The following is a 16,759-nucleotide window of genomic DNA, read 5'->3' as shown; positions in this document are numbered from 1 at the left end:
TTGAGGGTCACAAAAAGGACAACATTTGAAGGGTGATAACAGATTTTAGTCACAATGTAAATCGTTTGTTGGTGGCACCATACTAATTTTAGGAATTGCGGTGAGTTCTAAGGGGGTTTTAACCTGTGAAAAATGCTGATCCTCTGCTGGGATCTGATGAACCATGGTTGCGAGAAAACAGTTCTCTCATGATTTTCTCGAAGAGGTTATGGACAGTGTTCCAGAAGCCAAACGGAGAACACTTTTTCTTTTCGTTCACACTATCTCCTTCAGCCATAAGAGAACATAGAATAATATTCTGAGTAAAACATGCACTTCCAACAGCAGAAGCAGCCTGTCAGTTGCTTCCTCTGTGTTTTATCACATTATCCCCACATTGTTCAAATTAACAACTGGACCGCTAACATCCTGTATATATGACAAACATTTAGCACACCTGAAAGCACTCCTGATGGAATCAAAACTTTAAAACGGAACACGTTTCCTGCAGAGAATATTCCCGTAGTTTAACTAAATGAGGGGTTTATTCTTGTCATAGAAATATTAGTTAGTGATCTAAAAGGTTAAAATGAGGACATTTTATAAATTCTCAAATATCTTCTTGATCACTGCCAGAAAAAAAGGCTTGTGTAGTGAGTGAAACATGTACTTCAAGCACCGGCCGCTGCCAGTTAGTTGATTTCACATTGCTGCACTGCAGTTTCACCGAAGTGTTTTAATGAAAACTAGAACACTAAAATTCTGCATTTGTGACAAAAGGGTGGCCCACTAAAACACCATCTTGAAGGAATCAAAGCTGGAAAACATCAACCATTTACTTTAGAAATGAACAAAACGTGGGGTGTAATTTTCTCACAGAAAATATGATTAGATAGCTAAAGTGAGGACATCTTTTCTATGAGTGGTCAAATATCTTACTCCACCAGGACAGTAAACTATTCTGACATTCAGAGTGAAAAGTACTTCTAACACCAGCAACAGTCTGTCAGTTAACTCGGTAATGATCAAGTGCAGATTCACTCTAAAAATCTAAGGAACAACAAGAGTGCGGACATTTTATACTCCAGAGAAAAGAGAGGGAACCAGCGGGTAAAAAATGTGAGGAGATGCATGTTTTTTTTTAGCAATTTTACGCACATTCGATTTTTAAAGGTGCTAAGAATAGTTAGAGGGAGATATCTGCATAAGTACAGCATCTTCTTTTCACATCTCTTTGCTCGCTCTACCCATCTTCTCAATCGTTTTACACCTCCCTAATTTTAAAACAGTAAAAAGGTTGTCAGACAATCTTTGTGCAAAGCGGTGGTTGGGCATCTGCAGAGAGACACCAAAGGAGGACTGAATGCAGGCCTAAAGGTCAGTCCAGTGGCCACAGGCAAATATAAATATAAATTGGGCCAGGGTGCAGACTTAGGCCATGTGCAGCGGGGGTTGGCAGCAGGTCCTGGCCTCATGGTCCGACCCTGTGAACAACGGTCTGCTGGCACCCAACCTGTGCTACCTTTGGCTACAATTGGCAATAAACCATAGTTTAAAAATTAGCTCTCCTCACAAAACCATGAAATTTCCTTTATCATGTATTACCAGATCTGGGGTTTCAAGCTATAATTAGGAATTAAACAACACAAACGCTTTGTGCAACCTTAGGAAGGCCAAAACAAACATTTTCTTTTTTGGTGGTTCAACACATTTGAACTGCAGTGAAGCACAGCCGACTTTGAAAACAAATTTACACATTGGTTCCACAAGTAACCTGTTTTGAGCAGGATGGTATCATGCAGAACCTTGTGTTGAGCATAAGAGGATACAAATACATATGTGCTTTTTGGAGTCTAGTGGGGGGCTTAAGTATTTATGTTAGTAATATATATAACAAAATGTTTTAGAAAGCAGTACCAATATTATACTTGCTGCAGGCTGCCTCCAATTAACTATTTGCACTTTCAACAATACACTTCCCAGTCCCATGGTCTTATAGACTATTTTGTGCAAATCGCATACAGCACTTTGACAACAGCCTGTCCTCGTACTGTCTGTGAATATCCACTAACTGTTCAACTTTGTGACAAAGCAGTCTTTACCCAGGTATCCCAGTTTTAGACAGCGGAACACTAAATTAGGATTTACCTAGGTGGGGCACAGGTTTTGACAGGCCCTAAAACCAGGAAGTTGACATAATGAAAAGAGCAACAGGGAAACTCAGATCTACCTGTGTTGCTACATTCAATTCCCACATTTCGTCAGAAGGTGCATCTTCTGTATTCTTATGACAGTTCCTGGAAGATGTCTCAGATTCATTCACACACCCAGTTCATAAAAAAAGAATCACAGTATTACTCCTTTAATATTGCAAGCGTAAGCACATTCAGCCCATAAAATTCACACTTTGGCTAGGATTATAAAATGATAAGCAAATGAGGGAAATCCACAGTTTACCTTCTCTTACTTAATGTATATCTGAGAGGCAGTGACTTGACTTAGTGGAATGGCAAGCTAGGAACTCAATGACAGCTAGCTGAGCTAGTACAGGGCAGTGAATCCAGCTTTTCAGATTCGAGGTGGTAGGAGAAAGGCTCGCTGAGACGGCCTATGTTCTCCTTTTGGTGGCTCTGGCTCTGTTTAAGGCATACTGACAGACCGCGAAAAATGTTACCTGACCAACTAGTTAAGTGACTTGAATAATCTACTCGACCTAACTGTAATACGCTTGACCCATAAACTCGTCTCAAATTGTGTGCTATTAGGCAAATATTTAATTTCACTGAGTCACCTTTTTCTTCATTACTACATATGGGACTACCTCTAAATTTGTGAGTTCAGCATGTGTGCTGTACACAAAACTTGTGTTTGATTTAATAGTCTGAACATCCATGTATAATAAAAATCTAGTCCACATATAAGGTAGACATGACCCCAGACTTGCCTCTTAGTTCACTAATAGAATTTCCATCAGGGCGAGAGGCAGGAATGTTTTGCAGTTCATATTTAAAAACTCTCTTTTAATAAATATGTCACTAAAGTATGATGCAGTAGCACACTGTCATTTACAGACATTTTCCAATGAAATGGCCGCAAATGTTCCCACTGCCATTCAGTTTTACTGATACAAACAATGGAAATTGGGTTTCATCAAATATATATAATTTTCACATCATATTCTGATTTGTTTTGATTATATTGAAATCTTTGTTTCCATCTCACTTTACAATTACAAATAAGTGTGTTTCTAACACCTGAAATATATTTTGAAAGATTTGTAGTGTTCTTTTACAAGCTACTTAAATAACTGAGAGATAGTTCACTTCAAATTCTCTAACTTTGTAAGTCAGAGAAATAAAAATAAACATCAATCTCCAAGAAAAAAACAAGCAGAGATTTTAAAGACCCTGCCATTTGACCTCTGTCTTTAAACACAGCAAATGTGACAAGATTCAAATGAAATTTAATGGCATCCCGATTGCTCATGTACTCTCTAATAAAATCCGAGTGAGCAAGTAGACTTCTCAGGCAGGAAATTCTTTCCCTCCCAACCCCCCATAAAAATATTTGAAATATCTGTCTTAATTTCAAGCAGTACAAATAAGATAAAAGTCACGAAAACAACAGAAAAAAATCCCAAACAACTTTAGAAAATTTGAATATCTAATGAGCAAAAATGAACAATGAAATTCGTATGAGAGAAACAGTAAATATAAATTTGTAATATTTTAAGGCCAAAGTGCAACGACAGATAAAATTCCACCATTGAGTGAGAACTTGGTTCAATTTCACCCTGACTGCAATGGAACAGATGTCAGCAAAACCAAACAATTTATTTCGGTCAAAGTTTTGACCTTCAGGACTTTTTGGTGGCCAAAGTCTTTCAGCAGGGTAAGGTCTAAGTCTGAAGCTGCAGAGGTCCCTCAAAGTCAAATATGCAGTTGTCAAGGTCCAGCTGAAGCAGTTGGTTTTGGTGCCAAAAAGCGGGGTTTCATAGCCGCAGAGGTCGCTTCGCCTCTAGGGTAAAGTTGCCACCTTGTACCAGTCCAAAGTTTTCCCTTTGAACTTAGTAACATTTTTGGTTCTCATCATCCGTCAGTGGGGCAGGGCTCCACAACACCAGATACCTTTAACATGAGGTCCAGAAGAATCAGTTTTCAGTGTAGAAGAAACGCTCTGGGCAGGATGAACATGGTTGTCTTGCTCTTGTTGGAGTGTGCCCTCTCTGGGCAACTCTCAGCACCTTGTTGGAGTCCTCTGGAGGATGATTTAGTCCCACATTTCTCCAACTGCTATGAAAGTTCTGGTCATTGCTGCTGGTCTCAGGTTCTCAATCTCCAGACCCTGGGAGAGCAATTCCAGTCCCCGTGTTCTAGCAGGTATTGGGAGGCCTTGAGATATTTTCATCCAGCAGAATCTTCTTTCTTCACATGTTCGCTTCCCAAGGCCTGGAATGCTCGGAGTGGTGGTGAGACGCCGTTCTCATCATATACACTAGCCAGGGATTGTCGAATTTCCTATACCCAATCCTGTCTACTTTCTCACCCTATACCATCCTCCCTTTGCAGCACTTCCTCTTCATTGAACTGTAAAAAATACCTGAAGTTTTATATCTAAAATGGCTAGCCCCTTATTCCATCAAAGGGGGTTCTGGCTTCCACGTAGCCTCTTCAATGTTTAGATACATTTGCCTACCCTCGGTTATGCTAAAAAACTGTCTCTCCCTTTTGTTATGGTTAGAGGCAGAAAAACCAAGAGGGCACTTGGGATGAATGAGAGCAGACTCGGCCTACTGCATCTTGCATCTCTAGTTGAAAAGAGGATGGGTGAATGCTGTTCTTTGTTCTGCCAACTGTTCCTGCCCACTCCAAGTTGATTAATCCCAGTTAGGTGAGCAGTTGTTGACAACAAGACTGCCTCCTTGAGCCCAGGGGCCAAGCCATTGTTCTCTGGGAGCAGGGTTGTAAACTCTAAGACAGGATAATGTAGAGAACCTCTGGAGTGGGGATGATTGGCAAATTGGTTCTAAACCAATTTTCTGTCAGCAGCACAAATTACACTTTAAGAAAGTTATTTTTCCACTAACCTTGTCAAAAATGCACTTTCACTATTAAATTAGGTTTTTGAAAGATAGTTGAAAACAACTTTGAATCCATTTTCTAGCATTTTTTTAATTGGAAATGAGAAATAGCTATTTTAATCACACCTATACGTGCTCATAGACAAATCAAAGTTCACCTACACAGTGAAAATAGTTTTTGGGTATATTTTATTGCCATCATTGCGAGGGCACACTATTCTCAACATGTAGCATTCATCTTTAACATATTTTACACACCCAGTCCTGTGGGCTTACAATGAATACTGGAGGGCTGACTTGCTAATATATAAAAATAGGGGTTTATACATGCTAAAGGTACTTTTCCTCTCCATGTACCACTATAGTGCTATTAGACTGCAGCTTTGCTAGAACACAGCACTGGTCATGGCAACTAGATTTTTTTTTCATATATGTGGGTGGTGTAATATACACTTTATTCCACCTATGCCATTTAACATCCATGCCACATGTGCATTTCCTGTACCATCAACCATGGAATCATTAAAAAGTTAAATAGGCCCATCCGTTAACTCCAATGCATGGTACATTTTAGGTAAACAGTTCAGGCAGTAAGCACTATTTACCATTGGCACCATACATCACAGCCCCCTACAGCCAGCAAAAGCAGACAAGAAAAAATGGGGGGTGGGGGGGGTGGGGGAGGGGATTTATGGCCAAAAATTGCCCGTACTTGCACATACCCTTGGCAGTAGTAGAATGTACAATTCATGAACCAAAATGCAATACAGTTAAGAGATTTTAGGTAGTGTGTACTATTTCTGTGGTTTGTTTCGCACCAACACATCACCATCTGACAACTTTAGATAGTTCGAAAGATCAAGAGCATAATGGTCAGACAAAGGCTGAAGTGAAAAATATTTAAAAAACATGTAGTTACTATGAACAATTAGTGGTGGTATTTTTTATTCTTATATTGTATAGGACATTTTCTGATAAGTGAATCCAGTACACCCTATGAAAGGACATAATGTTCCTTCTGAAGCTCACATTAAAAGTCCACCTGTCTTTTCGTACAGTACTACCCAGTACTTGAGGGTGCAGTATTCACTGAGTTCTGGGCCTTGGAATGGTGGAAAATCGGTAACACTGCATGGATCTAAGACTGCCCCACCCATTCCAAAATACAAAAACTCAGAATGATGCATTTTTTTCCCCACACAAGTTCTGCCAGATTTTACCTGTCAAGACCTTGTTCGATAAAAAAAAACCCTGTGTGAATTCCACAGGACTCCTATTAAACCCAAGTGTTCCTACAAGTCTTTTCGGTGGGACCAGGATCTGAGGCAAGGAGCAAACATGGATGGCTTGGCGGTCAGGGTTTGGCCCAGCGAGAAATTTTTACTTTGAACTTACAGTTTTCTTGAAGCCTAGTTGTCTGAAGTGGGAGCCGGATGCAAGCAACATCTAAAATGAGCCATACTATTCCCACCCTGGAGAAGTATTCTTAAGTTACGCTGTCTTTCATAGACTATACAGTTAGATGCAGTCACTTATATGATACACAATGCAAGTTTTTACATGTGCAGTCATGTTTCTAACATGGCAAGTAAACTTTATAGAAAGCACAAATGCACTTTGCGACACTGGAGAAACGATGCTGTATTCATTCACTATTGAAAGCTACTTTGTGGCCTGGCACTAGCAGTCAAAGATTGGGCCTCATCTTGCCACCATAAGCCGTTTTTGCATCTATCATTAAAAACAAAAGTCTGTGTCACACACAGGGCCTCACTCAAGATAGCAGCCTGGTGGCATCTGGAATTGGCCTAAAAAAAACAAAATGTTTGGGCAAAGGTACTATGGCCCCAGTAAAGGTTTAATGGGGAGGCAAACGATGCTGGTGGATCTCCGTCGATATCATTATGGAGAGCATAAAGCTGACAAGATTCGCTATTGTTAAACCATATATGAATCTATATCTGATTATTGACTTCAAACAACTCTTTGCTCTAACCGCACACGTATCGATGAACAAATGCTGAGTGCCGAAGAAGCTTTGCCCCTTGGCGATGGCATCCCTTGAGGCCAGAAAAAAAATCAGATTAAGAATTAATCTGCAACTCTGGATTCAGAGTATGTCTTTAAACGTGATTTACAATACAAGGCACAAGTCTCATTTATTTATTCACCTCTGAAGTCACAATTTAAGGTGGGGTCATAATCCCCTAATGATGTGGCTACGTCGAAGATGTAGGACATCCCTCGGATTTAGCATCCAAGCACAAAAAATAAGCTCATAATGCCCTCAAGTTTGAATCCTTTCAGCTACATTTTATTAATTTAAGACTCCCAATATTGCCTTCAGACTTTCACTCGGCAGTGCATGAAATAGCAGTTAGTGGAACGCAATATGGGGGTTTGCAAAGATCGCGTTACAATTGTAGGTACGGTGGCTGCTTTGAAGTTAGAATTAAGTTTTGGCCCAAGTACTCACACCTCCATAGAGAGATCTGTACTGGAGGTGCTGTATGGGTGGAGAATTATGACCCAGGTTCTCAGTTATCTCACGCTCAATCATGGGATATATGCTCCCCTGTGCCCTTCCCAGGTCTAACCTTTGAAAGCCATCCAGATGTGCACTCTTCTGTGCTAAACGCCTGAAAGCATCACCCTGCTTCCCGAGGCTGTATGCAACTACCAATGCAAGCGGCCATTAGATTGAAGAATTGCTGTATTACACAAAGGGGATGAAGCAAGGCCGCGCTCTCTCTTGCCATACATTAACTGGCGTTTGGTCACCCTAGCTAAATATGTGGACACTTCCTCTTAGTGGTGGAAAAGCATTCCTTTTCTCCACACACGATTAAAGATTGCACGTACCTCTGCAATGTATGTTTCTCAAGATCATTGTGCAAAGCAGGTTGCAGTTAGAACGGTTACTTACTTCCTTCTACAGAATCTGGGCAGGCTCGAGTTAGAGGAAATGGTTAAGTGTAATTGACTTGCGTCATTGGCTTTCAGAGTTCCACTCCTTGCAAAACTGAGCAAGACGCCTTGCCTTTATCAGACATTCGCTTCTCTTTACATAGCAAAATGCTTTTTGAGAAAACGAGAATTGCTAGTCCAAAACAAACAAGAGCAAACTTTTTTTTCACCCTTGAATTGTTAAATCTGTCCAGCTTGCGGGAGTCCCACAAATCCCAGAAACTTTGCCAAAAACGTCCAGGTCTCTTTGAAGCAAATATCCTCTACTCGCTGGCTGGAACTCGAACACCCGAGACTCCTCCAGAACCAAATGTGCCCAACGCGGTGTAGCCGCTGGCTTGTAGGGACCACCGTTAATGGTTATAAATTTTAATATTCACAGAATAAGACGATAATTCTAGTCAACCTGTCGCATCGCGGAAAAATGTCACTGATGGGTCCACGCTGCAACTCCATACCCTTCCAACCCATCACAATCTATAGAGTAGCGCGCTATCCATCCACAGAGTGCTTCAGCACCTCGACAGGGACATGAAATGCTACATAAATGCACTGACAAAATACAGAAGCTGAATGGCTTCCTCAGGATGGGCATGAAAGCAATGCTATGAACACTCAGCATCTCGAGGAAAGATACAATGTTTTTGTTGCTTTTGTCAAATAACACTTGTGAAGCTAGAATGTAACGATACAGAGATTTTTATTGCACTGTTTTGCCAACAGAACGGCCTCTCAGTACTTTCACCTTCGATTACTTTTATGTCATGGCATTGAGTGATCCTTCAAACACCTGAGTCTGACTCTTTTATTGGGGTCATCAAAGGTGTGGATGTGCTATATATATATATATATAGCATATATATATATACACAGACTATTGTGCTCAATTTAAATGTATTAAACCATCACTACAGTTAACAGTACGTTTTTTTTAGAATTACAGTTCCATCGTATATTATCAGCCTAACGGTACACTGAAATATGATAATGAAAAAAGAAAAAAAAAATCACAGAAATCGACCATCTGAATTGGTAGGTATTGGTTGGGCAGGGTCTATTCACAATGGCTTATGTTCTATGAGTTGATCTATGAATTGCAATTTCAGGGTAAATCCAAAAAGTTTTCGTCTCACTCTCGAAAGTGTTTTCGATGGAGAAGCACTCTTGAAATAAAACAAAATGAGCCTGACACAAAGCTGCCATTGCTGGCAATGCTGCAGTTTGCGCTCTACATATTAGTATACAGACTGTGTTCTATGCATAGAGCAACGGTACCCTATTTGAAAAGGATGAGCAGTGACCTGAGGATGGGGCTGTACACAGGAGCCTTACTGATAGTGAAAGCTGCATTTATAAGGTGGAATTTAAAACCTAGGGAGAGAAGTGTCACTGCACCTTTCCATGGTGAAGACTTGAGATGGAAAGGTGGTCTGGGTCTGTAAAGACCCCATCCGCATATTGTGAATCCTTAAAATGTTTTGCTTATAATCCATCCATCAAAAGATTGCTGACCTGTATTTTAACACCATCTTTCGAGGGCCTCAGATTAAATGGATCAACCATTCACACTAATACAAACCCCATTGTGAATATGATTGAGACCTGTCAGGATGTTTGAACTGTACCTGGGAGATACAACTGTTATTGAAAGTGCACATACAAATTCAGGGTGCATGTTGGTACGAGCCCCTGTAAGTCTGACTTGGTGTATCTCAGCACCCTTCACACTAAATTTGTGACTTTGACTGGCATTTGAGGGGAGTGTGTTATTTAACCTCTAAAAATAAATAAAATAACACTGTAAGATGTTGCTGGTGTTGGCAACTAAGTGCATCCAATTTAGAAGGCCGTTGTTTTATCTACACCTCATGTGTCTGGAATCATGGTGCTAAATTTCTTTAACAGATTATCAGTAGCGGCTCCTGGAGGGAGTGCTACTGGGCGGTGACGTGGGGCGGGGTGGTGCATGGTGGGGGGTAGTAAACACTGGAATATGGATGAATGCAGGTAAGTTGACAATTAAATCAATGAAATGAATTTCGTTGCGCGCGCTGCATGGCATTTGGCGATGCAGCGCGCGCAACGGAATTAGTTTTATTGATTTAATTGTCAACTTACCAGTGCCCCCCTGCATGCAGCACCACTCCCACAGAGGATGAGTCGGGCCCCCTGGAGTTCTCCACGGGACCCGGAACTCCCTTGGCTGCAGAGCAGCAGGTTGTGGTCTCTATGGTGTTGCTGAGGCAAGGGGTGGAGGGTCACTTCCCACGGAGCTGCACAGTGTGATCTGTGTCCGGGACGGCTGTCACCTCACGACATGCTTGCTGCTCATCCCCTGGGGCATTTCTCCATTGATCCCCTACACTATCGTCTTAGACTTTTTATTAACATTTTATTGCGGTGCTCCAGTCAATCGCCGAGTGCAGCTAAACTGCACAAGTCACATTTCAGAACGGTGGAGGGACTATGGAGGGAGCCAGTGGAGGTAGAATCTACAAACTTGAAAGAGTCACATATTGGTTACAAGAAGTAAGATGGAACGCACAGGTGGCCTATAAATTTTCCTCACCGCCAGCATTTTCATGACGTGTCCATCGCCATGAGAGCACTGCCGATGAGGGAACTCATAATATGCTTGGGGATGTCGCAGCTGCACAGCCAGAATATTGCGTCCCTCAGACAGTAGTGAACATTCATTGTAGGTAAGATCCTTCTTCTTCCTATCCCTTTGTATGGATATGTGCATTATTGTGGGAGATATTTGAATCCGCTAGTCCAGTGGTGTGCCTGGAATTTGCTCATAACCACGGCCGGATTGGGAACAGCAACCAGCCCTGTCAATGTGCTCGACCAGCCCTCAGGAGTGGGGGGGGGAGAGGGGGGTTTGTTAGTGAGAAGCATTGCTCCCGCTTTTGTTACTGGGGGCCAATATTGCAGCATTGCTGCAAAACCGGGCCCCACGGGTCAAAAACTGGCCTCTACCCTTCCGGCCCACTGCGGAAATGCCCGGTGCTCGCTACGGCTAGTCTGGCTCTGCTCATAACATGACCATCCTGAAAAGTCATGCTTGATGTGCGATAAACTACGACTGCAAAACACCACCCACAAGATTCTTGTGCCCTGTACACACACCATCTGACATCACCCGCAACACAACCTTCCCTACCGAGATTTTCAAGAGATCCGTTGAAAGAAGGGGACTTGGATGCAATAGCTGCCCAGGCCTGGTGAAGAGAATGTCCTATGATAAAACCCGAGGCAGAATGTAGCAATGCTTACTGGGCAAAATCTCAAGCTCTTCCAAACCAGACAAACACCTGAGCCAGGCTGGCCTTTGCCTCGGTCACGCTACAATGAGCCAAAGTGGCAGACAGACAGTTGTCTTACTTGTATTAAAGATCAAGCACCTGAAAATATGTTCTTCATGTGAATGTAAAGGCGATTAATCAAATTATTATAAAAAATGTCAAAGAAGTGTACATTTAACATATTATCTGCTCTACTAATAACTATTCCATTATTTTATGTCAGAACCACCATGCTAGGTTGAAAACAAGAAAGAAATCAGAGCAAGAAACGTACAATAAACCAGAAAAGCTGGGTTTTAGGATGAAGTACACCTCTACATAAAGTCGCTTTGCCATGTGTATTAATGAATGACCATCATCTCCTCGGAGTCACGAGGGTGGTTGAGTTGTTCTGACAGCAGGAATGTGTGCGGAGCCCGGAAAGAGCTGCAGCCAGAGGACATTTGGCAGAAAAGACCACACTTAAAATAACTGCATGGCTGGCCTTATTAGTTCTGACACTGCTTCACAAAATGACATTATGAGTATATGCATGCTGGAGGCTTGCATTCTTCATGTTCACAGGTTCACATCAAATTACCAACTTTACTATCTCCTGTGCATAGCAGTCACAATATAGAAAGTCTGGGAACTTTATTCAGCTGGATTACCACTCTACCCCAAATATCCTCTGTGACCTTGAAGTATGGACAGGAATATATATTTGTGAACAAAGAACTTGCAGAGCTGATGTTGCAACATCTGTTGCAACCTGGAGCCACCCACCTAGGCACACCTTAACAAGAAGGGACATCTCTTGAAATAACTCTGCCTTATTTCCTGCTCTTGTAAATCCCTGTATTAGAGACTCTGCTTTCTATCTCAGGCTACTTCGCGCTGGGAAATAACTTCTTACCTAATTCATTTAGCAGGTTCCTGCAAAACGTTGCTGTTAATGGGAAACTTGACTGGAAACTACAAAAAGGCTCATTAAGATCTTCCCTGTAAACTGAAGTGGTAAATATAGCACTGGACTTCTGCTGGCACGATATCAACTCTTTCAGTACCTTTTCTGCTGGTCAGAATGGGGAATAATGCTCTAATACTGCATGTTTTACCATTTCCAAGCTTTTAACGTAAGCACATCGTATTTGTCTCAGGCATAACGTTCCTCATGTGTCTCCTGGAGAAATGTGTGCGAGGAAAACTGGTTCTTTAGCATGTGTTGTTATCCTTTTGCCGAATCAGCTTTCCTGGCCTGATCAGGATGAAGACCAAAGCACTTGTATTCCCTTTTTTGCATTATTGAACCATCTACCTACATTAGCAGGAGTTTGCTTTAAATGTAAGCCATGCTTGACATATTCACTTTACTTCCACTGCTTCATAAGCAGCTGTGCACATTTTAATCCTGTCAAGATAAGAATATTTTAATGGTTCTGTATTTGAGACTATTCATTGGGCGTTTGTGGTGTATTTGCTCCTGCATGGATCTCTCTCAATCACCATTTGTATAAATTAAAGGAGTACATTAGAGATGTGCTTTTAAGACCATTAGACATGAAAAGGGGATTGCTAACACTTGAAGTGCCTCAATCTTTTCAGGAGTGCATTATAACTTATAAAAATAAGTGTTGATGTTTAGGTTGGACTGTACCATCAATTGCACCTGCAAACACATTGTTAGTAGTGCCATAATCACAATTATTTTAGAGATATGTTGTCTCCAACTTGTTAGGATACTGCGATTCTTAGAACTCCCTGGCCACAGAGGTAGGAGCCTGTAGGCTGAATGCTTTCAAGAGGATGTGGAACTCAGATGACTAGCATCACACACACCTCAGAATAAACCGAGGCCTAGGAAACCCTGGACCATATACTTGTCACCAACACATTATCCTGTTCTAAACAGACTGACACCACCCTGCCCTTTTGATCATGAAATTATGCACATCTTAGTTAATGACCCCTCAATGCTGCTGATTCCAGTTAACATCGCCAACTCCAGAACTTTATTCTGAATCGCTTCCCGTTGCACCAATTGCCTGCCAACTTGACATAGGACTCTTTCCGGGTTGGTTCAACACTAATGTGCTGTCTTAAGGTGGATTCACTTCCTTAACCTCATCTCAGAGATTCTACTTACCTGAGCCTTTCTGACAAGTGCAGATCTATCAGACAGCCCCCACCCAGCGAGGGACGCCAAGGGATACTTCCCACTTGTTGGGCTATCTTTTTGTCCCGATGAAGACCCGCTATGACACCTCATTAACGCATTATCAGGGTCGAAACGTCGACCATAATACATGGTTCAGTCTTAAACAAATCTCTTGGGGTATACCATTGAGCAGTCCTGCCACAACCAGAGATATTGTTTCCGTTGTTCTGGCCATTCGACAACTTGTACATACTTGTATATACCTTAACTCTTGTATATATGCACTGCAATACCAGCACTGAGCACCCACTGTCACTTAGATACACTGGTCACTGTATAAATTGCGCCTCACCTTGACAGCCCTTGAAAAATGTTTTTCTAATAATGTTTTTAAAAACTCAAAAACAACAAATAATATTTTTTTACTAGCAATTTTGAGTCTTTTACAATATTGTTGTGTTCCAATATCTGTGATGTTGCGTGCTGTGATTTATCCCATTTGTACTGTCTGGCATATTGATTATTCTTAACAAGATTGGTCTTTATTAGCATTGTAATTGCTTTCTTCCCGACAGAGCCATTGTAGCTTTACATGTAACTCTATACATCACCCAGTCCTGATCGAGTTCACTAAATATTGATTATTAATTAGTGGGTGGATGCACAAGGAAGTCTAGCAAAATCGGACTGTGCATTGAAAGCTATTCTCGGATTTCATTTTGTATTGTACCCTATATCAAATGCTGATTCGACACTTGAAAGATTTGTCAGACAGGCCTGTTCATCGCCAATGACTGTATAATATAGGTTTCTGGTCGCTACAACTATGCACTGTAAAATATGCATAAACTGGAAGGTACATTCACTTACAGAAAAAAACGGACTACTTTGTCTAAAAAGTGTGACGACAATTTAAATTACATGAGACTGTCCATTCAAAATAATGCACGCATATAGCGATGCGCTGCAAATTTTGTTACATCTTCAGGTTGTAAATCGTGTTATTGTCAAACTCGACTAGCTCTAGAATTTATAGGCAGCTCTGACATTCAAGGGTAAGCCAATGTCTGGTCAGACAGTACTTTGTATTTTATGTCTCTTGGCCGCACACCAACATTGATTACCATTTGAATGACCTGCCCCTCGAACTTTATAGGCAGTTTGGACTATGTATCATGAAAGTCAGTGTCTGATTCATCACTTTACATTTTACCTTCCGCTAAACAAAGGTCTTTAGGTATAAGTGTGCTGAAATACAACATGATACTTCCCGGAGTATGACTCTTCTTGCCCATTGGCTATACATCTGCAGGAACGCCTCGCCCAACAGCGGCAGGCTGCTGCTACATACATGCAATTTACTTTCTCAGAAGTTACACACACCCGTCTTAGAGGCTGTTACATATATTTGCATGCACAGCACGGAACGCACGTTCAGCTATATTTGCTAGGAAAGGAAGCGATTATGTAGTTCAACTCGAGCTTTGCACCGCCCCTCTTTCAGCAGCGCAGGTGGTACGGTCCACACTATTTCTCGCGCGTCCTAGGACTCTGCATCTCGCTGAATAGGGGCGTAGGGATGCGCGCGCGCTGTCGCGTGCGGGGGGCACTCACCCGGAGCCGGCTGCTGTGGTGGCTTTGATGGAGTTGATCCTCAGCCGGTTGGCCGTGTCCCTCAGGGACTGCAGGGTCTGCTGGTCTGGCTTGTGGTAATCTGCCATGGCGAATGCGGCGGTGACAGCTGCGTGTGGAGTCGGAGGGAGGGGGAGAGGGCTGCGGAGGTGCCGGCAGGGGCCTGGTGCAGCGTGCAGGTGGAGGTAGGGTAGGCAGGAGCAGGCGAGAGGCTCCCTTCAAGATGAGGAAGTGGAGTCTGAGGGAGTCAGGAAGGCACGAGCGGGGAAGAGAGGAGGAAGGACGGTTAAAGGAGAGGCCGGGGGCTGGGCTGGGCCTGGGAGGAGACAAAGGAGGAGTCATTTCAATCTGTAGCAAGAGGTGGGAGCGCCAAGGGCCACGTTAAGCCGCATGGAGCCGGGTGTGCACCCCCCCCCCCCCCCCCCCTCTCCCCCCAGTGTCCCCAGGTCAACTCGTGTGCACCCCTATCCTAAAGAGCAATACGAGAGTCTGCCAGAAGGTGCATGGCTTCCCTATGCACATGCAAGCATTTTGGTCTAAAAGCTCAGGGCCTATTGTCAAAAGGTAGCAAATTTGCTCCGTCATTGTTATTTCTACGTTTAGATGAAATGCCCGACTTTTCAAACATTCAAAGAACCCACGAGTGTTATAGGAAATCTACAAAAGAGACATCAGTTCATAACATTGACGCATGCAGATTTTTCCAAAAGCCAACCTCTCAAAGTGGTATTACCACATACATATTTGTCTTCTTCCATGTCACCATAGTTAAGTTCCTTCCCTTTCCCCCCAGTAAATGTGGCACCTTTTTTTTCCAGCACGACTCTCAAGTGCAGTTACTTCCGTCTTTAAGAGGAACCAATTTCCATGTGTTTCTGCATTGAGAATGTACCACTAACAGATAAGAGACTACCCACACAATTACACGATTGTGGTTTTCAGCTACATTTTAAGTGACGGCAAACCATAGCACTCTCATATCCACGGCTAACCCTAAACATGTAATTTCCGACATTTAGTCATAGCGCTGGAGTTCATATAGTTGATAAGCATCATTTGAAACTAATCTTGATTCTTTGAATTTGTCGTTTTGTGTTCAGACAGTTTTTTTGCTCTCCAAGGTTCAAATTACATGCTCAAAATGCTTTCTGAATCAGATCCGCAGCTACTTCTCACTGTTTTTTATGTTTGGTACCTGTAGGTCCATGCACTTGGCAAGTTCCTTGACTTAGGTGGAAAAGTAGTACTGAACCCAAGGAAGAATAAAAAGAAAGGCAGGCAAGTCAGACCCTAAAAAATACCAAAGAGAGAGTTTGAAACGAGCTTTACTATGTCAAATACATGTTGGCAAATCCAATAGTTGTGTCATTGACTGTCAGCCTTCTGACTTTGTCAGTGTTTGTTTTGTCATGGTTTTCACAAAAGATAGTTGTTCGGGAAGTTACCGGACCCTCATCAATTAAAAAAATATATTGGCAAAAAGGAAAAATATTTTTTGGTTTTAAAAAGCACACATTGTCATAGTAGTCCCTAGCACTTAAGGGAACTAGGCTGTGTGTCAATGGTTTCTTGTGAAAGAACGCCATTTAAGTTAACCAATGGCTGAAATAGCCTGACCCACTTCCCCATGGTATATGCTGTAATGGGCAGAATAAA

At 42.1% G+C, this 16,759-nt stretch overlaps 1 protein-coding gene across 1 annotated transcript in view; it reads right to left on the bottom strand.

Annotated features, from left to right (window-relative positions):
- TKT (transketolase) overlaps nt 1–15,415 on the bottom strand; it is an 85,559-nt gene extending 70,144 nt beyond the window's left edge. Inside the window, exon 1 of the mRNA XM_078661597.1 lies at nt 15,086–15,415. Within this exon, the coding sequence (XP_078517723.1) occupies nt 15,086–15,192 (107 nt within the window). The 5' untranslated portion in view covers nt 15,193–15,415. The remainder of the gene's footprint in view (nt 1–15,085) is intronic.
- Between the last annotated feature and the right edge of the window lie 1,344 nt (nt 15,416–16,759).

The sequence above is a fragment of the Lissotriton helveticus genome, chromosome 9 (genome assembly GCF_964261635.1).
Source record: "Lissotriton helveticus chromosome 9, aLisHel1.1, whole genome shotgun sequence".
In the NCBI taxonomy this organism is placed as follows: Eukaryota; Metazoa; Chordata; class Amphibia; order Caudata; family Salamandridae; genus Lissotriton; species Lissotriton helveticus.
This window is presented reverse-complemented; position numbering and strand designations above follow the sequence as displayed.